The sequence below is a fragment of the Aethalodelphis obliquidens genome, unplaced genomic scaffold, assembly GCF_003676395.1.
Source record: "Aethalodelphis obliquidens isolate GAN/ISIS:26980383/991018 unplaced genomic scaffold, ASM367639v1 scaffold4, whole genome shotgun sequence".
Classification (NCBI taxonomy): Eukaryota; Metazoa; Chordata; class Mammalia; order Artiodactyla; family Delphinidae; genus Aethalodelphis; species Aethalodelphis obliquidens.
Genome location: NW_020837948.1, coordinates 40,793,104 through 40,801,990, shown reverse-complemented (window position 1 = coordinate 40,801,990; position 8,887 = coordinate 40,793,104). Strand labels below are relative to the sequence as shown.

At 41.3% G+C, this 8,887-nt stretch overlaps 1 protein-coding gene across 1 annotated transcript; it reads right to left on the bottom strand.

Moving 5' to 3' along the window:
- Positions 1 to 592: 592 nt before the first annotated feature.
- Positions 593 to 7,783, bottom strand: LOC113617659 (mitochondrial import inner membrane translocase subunit Tim17-A-like). Its single transcript, XM_027101252.1, is given in 4 exon segments — positions 593 to 1,096; positions 4,747 to 4,882; positions 7,104 to 7,200; positions 7,573 to 7,783. Coding segments are annotated over 4 exon segments (948 nt in total).
- Positions 7,784 to 8,887: the final 1,104 nt, after the last annotated feature.

Here is an 8,887-nt window from a genome sequence, read left to right as displayed (position 1 = left end):
CCCACAAACCCACAAATATTCTCATACAGGACTGCCAGTTATGTCACAAAAAATGTGTATCATTTAAATGTACTTCTTGGGATGGATGCACAAGCCCCTTAAAGTGACCATACCTTACTTGGGGGAGTCAGAGCCACAGACTCACCAGAGAGGTGCCTCAAGGGTCATCTGTCTCATCCAAACCTCTTCTCTTTTCTTTTTAAATAAAGAGCAATCTCCAGGTGTTTTTTATTGTTTGACTAACAACAAAACCAGGCGGAGAAGTCCCCAAGGAAATGATGGTTGTGCTTCATTGCCGTTTGGCATTTGGTCCTTCATCTTCTAAGGACTTACTGTATTTCCTTTTAAAGATTTTAGACATTTATTTGGATCACAAATGCAAGCCAAGTATGAATAAATAAATGTATTATCTTTTAAGAACCCCCCTCCCACCATCTTCCTTTAAATAGAAAAAGGAGCCAAATGTCTCTTCATAGCCTATTTGGCCATAGTTGTCCCACCTATGGCTTTAAAAACAGACTGTAACTTGATTTTCTGAAATCCTTCCTTGAACGACAGCTCACTCCATTAAAGAAATCCTGGGAAAGAAGTCCTATTGGTTTCGTCCATAGTCTCTGAAAGGTGAGTATGGTAACTGGGTTGAAGGCAACTGGGAGAAGTCTTCAGCAAACGGAGGACTGTTGGGGAATTGTGCGAAGGCAAGTCCTGCCAACAAGATACCAGCTCCTTCAATTAGAGCTCGGAAAACGCCAGCCATCACGGCTGACCCAACCATAACCACTGGTCCGTTTCTTGCTGCCAGAATGGCTCCTTTTCAGGCACCACTTGTGATGGAATTTCAGGGATCTTCTTTCCCTCTGACTTGAACCACACTACGGTCAGTCATGGAAAACTGAACTCCCCAGACTGCAAAGCTACCTCCCAACTGCGGAGCCCTGGCTTTAAGATCTGTCAAACTCCCTCCTAGTTTGTGGTTTCCTCCCACCCGAGAACTGCGAAAACCTCTGAGGGTTTGAAAGATACGACCACCTACGGTGCGCATGGTAAAGGCGCCACCACAGACATCCGCGAGGCGCCAGGGGCGGGGCTCGCACGCCTACTCCGCCCTCTGGACTCCGCCCTCTGGACTCCGCCTCGCCGCGATGCCGGGACCGAGCCTCTTCTTCTTCTTCTTTTTTTTTTTTTTTTTTGCGGTACGCGGGCCTCTCACTGTTGTGGTCTCTCCCGTTGCGGAGCACAGGCTCCGGACGCACAGGCTCAGCGGCCATGGCTCACGGGCCCAGCCGCTCCGCTGCATGTGGTATCTTCCCGGACCGGGGCACGAACCCGTGTCCCCTGCATCGGCAGGCAGACTCTCGACCACTGCACCACCAGGGAAGCCCGAGCCTCTTCTTTATTGATGAGAAGACTGAGGCCCAGAGAGGCCAGAGGATGGTCACAGAGCCGATCAGCAGAGGACAAGTCTAGTCTCCAGACCGCTTGACACAAAATTCAAGGTCTGTGCCACATATATTAACATAATTGCACGAATAAGTCCAGTTCCTGTAGCAAAAACCAGGGATTCAAAGACTGGAATGGATCATAGTGAAAATAGTTCTATTATTTCTAAACAATTTTTTTTCTTAATGGAAAAGTAATACACAACTATTGTGAGGAATTTGGAATGAATAAAATGGGTAAAGAAGACAAAACTCAACTGTAATTGTATCATAAGTGCTATTAACATTTTAGTGCTGCATGTATGTGTAAATATGTGTGTATAGAGAGTACTTACATAGAATATGTATACATACATGTATAGAGAAAGAATGCATATATAGAATTTATATATATGGATTATATAATACATAGAATTTATATCTTTTTTTTCACTTAACATTTCTCTGGTGAACAAAATCATCATTTTAGTGATTGATTTGTATTTCATCAGAATCCATTTCTTAAATTTTTTTACTGTTTCACATATAAGTTGTTTCCAGTGTTTTGCTCTTGTAAATAGGAAGGAGGAAAAGATTGAAGTTTCAATAAGTTGCAGGAAAGATGCATTGCGTAAGCGGGCCAGCGTGGAGTACCAAAGAAGGGACTCTTGGCAGCTGGAGACCTGAAACACTGGGTGCTTATGGAGATACTGAGATGGGGAGGAGGAATGTTCTTGGGCATGTGGAAATCCCCAAGGAAAACTGCTCACAAATCTTCCTGGGCATGGTCCTGTGTATGGATGTGACAACTCCAGAAAGAGTACACAGCTTCATCCAAGGCCAAGACATCTACTCACCTCCCTGTGTCACATAACTCATAGAGAGAAACTACTTTTCTAGAAGACTTCAGTCAAGTGATAACAAAGCTCTCTAGTGCTTCATTTATTTTGGAAAGGACAATTCAATCGAGACAAATCTTCAGAGACTTCTTGAAAGATAATACACCCTTTTTCTTTTCTTTTCTTTTTTTTTTTTTTGTGGTACGCGGGCCTCTCACTGCTGTGGCCTCTCCCGCTGCAGAGCACAGGCTCCGGACGCGCAGGCTCAGCGGCCATGGCTCACGGGCCCAGCCGCTCCGCGGCAGGTGGCATCCTCCCGGACCGGGGCACGAACCCACGTCCCCCGCACCGGCAGGCGGACTCTCAACCACTGCGCCACCAGGGAAGCTCCCTTTTTCTTTTTTTTAAACTGAAGTATAGTTGATTTACAATATTGTTTTAGTTTCAGGTATACAGCAAAGTGATTCAGTTATATTTTTTTCAGATTATTTTCCATTACAGGTTATTACAAGATACTGAATATAGTTCCCTGTGCTCCACAGAAAATCCTTGTTGCTTATCTATTTTATATATAATCGTGTGTATCTGTTAATTCCATACTCCTAATTTATCCCTCCCCCCCACACCCTTTTTCTAAATATTCTTAATGAATGCCTGTTGTTTCCTCACATCTGAATAAAGCCTCCCTTTTTTTTGACTCAGTGCAAAATAGTGTTCTCCGGTAAAGATGGATGACCTATTTATATCATATTAAAATGAAAGTATATTGCTTCTAGCCTAAAAGCCTATGTTTAGGCTGCTCAGCTAAAATGTCCTCTAGTTATAAAATATTTATAATTTTCCTATGTTTTGCACTTTCAACAGGTTTGCAATTGAAAGGGTAGTGTTTGGGTAGGAACTATGTTTGTATTTTTTCTAGTTCAGCCGTTTTCTCAAGTAAACAGCAATCTTTTCCCAATGGGCCCTTACTCATTAATTTTTACGTTTAATTCCATCCAAATTTTAGCAAGAATTTCAACACCTGTTTTGAATGATTTTAATTGAAATATCATTCTGATCTTCAAATGGCCACCTTAATTTTCATATTTGCCTTTTTAACTCTTTTCTTGTTTACAGCATTTCCAAAAGACTGGTCTCGTTTTACATTTTGGACCTTAGATGTCGTTTCAAAGAGAAGATTCACAAAGATACCATCATGCAGCGCTCCAGTTAATTAAGACAATGCTTCTTTTCGGAAAGGCCACATATTCCAACTGAAGATGCCATTGACCTTGAAAAGAATGTCACTGGGAGTATTCTCAGGAGCAAACTCTCTGAAGCAGTTTTTCTGAAGTATGTTCTGTGGTTCACTATTTCCCTAGGATGATAATAATTGTTTCTCAATTGAAAATAAAATAAGATTACTTGGTTCTATAACTGTGGGAAATACTATACCTAAACAAAGTTAAGCAGTTCGACCTGCTAAAGTACCTGCTGAAGAGGGAGCAAAGGGAAACAGTTTCCCAAACTTACTTGACCATGAACTCTCCTTTCAAGGAAAAATGATGAAATGTCTCAGTGAAGAATTTGAAGCCACTGAGGTAGCTTCAAACGTAAATCATCTCTTTCTCTATGTCCTGCCCCACTGTTACCTGCACAGCTACTTTTATTATTATTATTAATTTTTATTGGAGTATAGTTGCTTTACAATGTTATGTTAGTTTCTGCTGTACAGCAAAGTGAATCAGCTATACGTATACATAGATCCCCTCTTTTTTGGATTTCCTTCCCATTTAGGTCACCGCGGACCTGCACAGCTTCTTACTGACAACCCTCCAGATTCTTTTACGTCTTCCGCTCTGTGTCCTTCATGGATTAACATCAACAGGTACTCAGCCCACGTGTTGGAAAGCCTTTTCAATAGAACGTAATATAATTGTTTTATTTTCTAATTCCTGCAAAAGGACAGGTAGCTAACACATTCCATGGCATTATTTTAACCTCCTTATACATTTCCTCCAGGGGTTTTTGCTATGTGTACACATATTTTGAATTGAAATCAGTGGAATTTTTTTTCTATGTAATTTAGTTGCCTCTCCCATGGTTATTTTCATATAGTGAGGGCTTCTTCCAATAGGAACTATGGTAAAGTTAAATGAACAGCCAGCTTCTTGCCATGGTAGAGGTGGAAGGTAAAAGAAACGTACTCCATAGCCAGGCCTCTACTGTCAGCCCCTGTACCTCATGTTTCTAATCTCTTTATTTCTGTCCCCTGAACCAGGTTTGTTGGCCTCCTGATACCTGAGCGTTATCTAGAACCTCAGTAGTAACAGTTTTGTGCTTCTTTCTCTGAATCAAGGGATCCTAGAACCCAAATTAAAATGACAGAAAAGTAAATTTCCTATGTGAACCATGCTTTTCAGATTTGCTTCCATTGCTCCTCCTTTGACCTGCCCTGGATAGTAATACTGTGTCCAAGAGAGCACCACTGCCTGCAAAGTCCTACCCACCAGCCTGCATCGAATTTCCCAGGACCCCAGGGCGACCAACCAGTGCGGGACTTTCAGTGCAAAAGGCAGGAAAGTTCTGGGCAGACTGACACTGGTCACTCCGTTCTCAAAGAAACCACCTGGACAGCAGTCTTTCCTAGTAGGAGCACGGGGTCAGGGTTGCAGAACCGCCTTTCATGAGATTCTCACTTGAACGCCCTCGCCTTTGGGGAGCTAGCAACCAGCTGTAGCCAGGCCAAGATAATGACCCAGTGTGGATGCTTGCTCCTGTCTCCCTCTCTCCTCCCCTTCATCACCTCCAACTCCCCCCGAAGCCTCCTCTTTCTATCCCTGTGTCCTTCAAGTCTTGGTCACAGAATGCCCCACTTTAGTTTATCATTGCCTTTATCATGCCTTATTGGCAGCTCATTCTAGTTAGGAGAGTCACCTAGATACTTTATCTCCCTTGCGTCTGAACAGAACCGGCAGAGTCAGATGCCCCGTGAGGACGGCTGGCACATCCATCTCCCGGCAGGAACGCCAGTGCTTTTTCCACCTGGCTGTTAGTTGTGACCAGTTGGGTTAATAAACCTTCCTGGTCTGATACAGTCCTTCCAGAATTGTCTGGCTGACTCACAGCTTGCTGAATCCACCCTTCCCCATTTACACAGAGAAATACATATCCATGTTCTTTCAAAGAGTGCATACGGAATAGAGAAAACTGAATGAGCATATATGTCAACTTCTCCCTCTCCATTTCTTTTTTTTTTTTTACATCTTTATTGGAGTATAATTGCTTTACAATGGTGTGTTAGTTTCTGCTTTATAACAAAGTGAATCAGTTATACATATACATATGTTCCCATATCTCTTCCCTCTTGCGTCTCCCTCCCTCCCACCCTCCCTATCCCACCCCTCTAGGTGGTCACAAAGCACCATTTCTTTGTCCCTTACAGCAAGCCTCCCGGACTAGGAACAGTAACAGAGACGTGCTGCAAGAGCACGATTCCAATAGGACAAGTCACGGTTCTTCAGTCAATGAAGAAAAAGAGTCTTCAAGGTTAAAGAAAGTTGCTGCAGGGAAAATGGGTCTGGGTTCATGTTCCCAGGACTGCTCCTCCTGTTAGGAGGTGAAAATATCGAAGGGACAAGAAAGATAGGTTTACACGAAAAGAAGTTATATTCTGAAACTTTTTCATAAGGACTGGAATCTGTACCTTCAGCCATCTATATTAATATTTCAAGCTTTGTTCAAATGGTCTATAATTAAATTGCTCTACTTGACGTGATAAGATTTGATCTGTGTCCTCACCTTAAGAACTCTTTTGTTACTTGGAACATTTTCATTTCTGAAGCTTTAAAAACCTGAATTATTACAAAGGGTACAGGAAAAAAATGATTAAGTTCACACTTTGGGGAAATTGTTCCACATCTCTTCAACACCACAGGTCTGTGAGCAACTATGAATAATATGAAATAAATTTGCTTTTGTAGGGCTTCCCTGGTGGTGCAGTGGTTGGGAGTCCGCCTGCCGATGCAGGGGACATGGGTTTGTGCCCCGGTCTGGGAAGATCCCACATGCCGCGGAGCGGCTGGGCCTGTGAGCCATGGCCGCTGAGCCTGCGCGTCCGGAGCCTGTGCTCCGCAACAGGAGAGGCCACAACAGTGAGAGGCCCGCATACCACAAAAAAAAAAAAAAAAAAAAAAAAAAAAAATTTGCTTTTGTAGAGAGAGAGAGTTAATTTAAGTTTATCCCAGACTAGATTTATCATCCTTTATCTGTATATAAAAAAACTATGAAAATATAAACATAAACTTGGAGTTGAGACCTAAACACGTTGCCAAGATGTTGTAAATTTTTTATGCTTTTTAGTGTTCAACTAACCTTCCATAAAAGATATTTAAAACATTAAAAACTATTCCACATCAAGTGATTTAATATCCATTTCACATACTGCTAAGTCAGTGGCCTGTTTTACATCTTTGATTTGCTTGTTCAAAGCTTTTTAAAATTAAAATATCATTTACTTATTTGTATATCTAAACTCTAAAGAGTATGATTTACATATATGGTAATAATACTCTTTTATATTACTTATATCAATTAGGTTGTTTCTATTGCAAGTAATATACAATCCTCTTCCAACTGATTTATTCAAAAAGGAATTGTATTATTTCATAAAACTTGAAAGTCTAATAGGGACATTTGCAAAAGATGTTTGACTTAGTGTTCAAGGAAGTCACCCAGGATCTCATATTGTTTTCATCGTCTGCTCTGCCTTTCATGGTTTTGCTTCATCCTAAGACTGGAACCATTACCCCCGACAGGGGTTTGGTTTTTGTCTCAAACTGGGTTGTGTGAAATCCTCAGGGCTTACTTCCTGATACTCCCTTGTGTCCAGCTCCTACATCTGTGCTCAGATCTCTGTTCCACAAGTGTAAACCGGTCACAAAACTCTGCCTGTTCACTGGTTTCTAAAAACAAACAAACACAAATACTATTCTTATTCCAATAAAGACGTTAAAAAAATAATAAAAAGAAAAAATATATATACTATTCTTCCTAAGCATTTAATGCTTCTAGAAACAGCTGAAGATTTGCAGTCCAAGGAGGGGTCGCCTCAAGCCCCAAATGGTCCACACTCTTTAAGTGAAGCTGTATCCTCACTCTTGCACACACATCCCAGCAATTCTCTTCCCTCCAGGAGCAAATGTCCTCACTGGCTTCCTGCAGAGCAGCTCTTCCCCTCCTCCCTGAAGCCAGGGCACCAGTGGACATGCTCCCCAGTGGATAATGGAGGCATTTTCCTTTAATAAGTGGTTGGCTCCTTCTTGAGATACACTCACCACACCCAGTCTGGCAGGGGAAGGACCCCTGCAGGAACTGAGGCCTAGAGAGAGGCAACGCCATCCCCACCCCTTCCACCAGGTGTGGCAGCATGCCCAGCCCATCCACTGAGACATACTGCCTGGGGAGATGGTAAAAAGTAAACTCCAACTGGATGTTTGGATGACTTTCTACAGTCTTCACCGCTTGGTCAGTGACATGATCACACATTTTCAGTGTTATCAGGTAAATAGCTTGTTCTCTCTCAATTTGGATAAATTGAAAAATTGCATTATTGGATAGTTTTATTACTTAAACATAGAGTTTATTTATTACTAAAACATACTAGGCAAACAAAGAATTATCCAGTGAAATTCCCAAAGATTTTGTTGAAGAAAATTTTAAATAAATAATACATACTAGACCTGCACAGATAAATCCATTCCTCTGACTTTCTGCAAAGTAGTTGAAGTCTTTACTCATAAGTATCTTCAATATCTTTCTTCAATTTTATTTATAGCATTAACATTATTATTGAGACTTGAGCTTTTTAAAAAGCGTTTACAAAAAAAGGCCAAATGTTGGGGAATAAGGAAAGGAAATTATCTGCATTGGCCATTTCATAGTCTAAATTTCACTGTTTCTAACCAAGAGCAATTTAGAGTTAGATGCATTATGAAGCTGTTTCTTTAAAAAATAATTTAGTCACCACCATAATTAAACAGTAGAATTAAGCCACAATAAAGTTTAGCCCCAAATTGCCTTTAGAGAGACTATAACAAGCAGTTGGAGAGTTGCCTGGTTCAGAAATAATGATGTTTGTTTTATTAACTGGTACCTATCGTTCTGCCTGACCTCTGATACAGTAATGAGAAAGGGAGCAGAGAGAGATGAATATGCACAGAGAACTGGACTCTGTCTCCATGACATCAAGTCAAGATGCCTCCTTCTACATCTTTCACCACCACCTGGGAGATGCTCATGAAAGAACTAAGCCTATCTCAGCTTCTGCAAACAGCTCTGGTGACATTTCCTTGAGTGACACCTGTCACCTGCAGAGCCACTTTTGCCTCTTCATCACTTCCCAGTCCATAAATAGCCCCATAGAATAAATCCTCTGAAATCCACATATCACCACAGGTGGGAGAGGGGTGAGGACTGTAGTGCTAAGCAACAATGTCTTCGTGGCAAATTCTAAAAACTCAGAGTTTAGATAAACAGAAGTGCTTTTGTCTTATAAACATTATTTGTGTATAGTTTACCTACTATAAAGTGCATCAATTTTAGAATATAGTCAATAATATTGTGACAACTTTGTATGGTGGCAGATGGTAA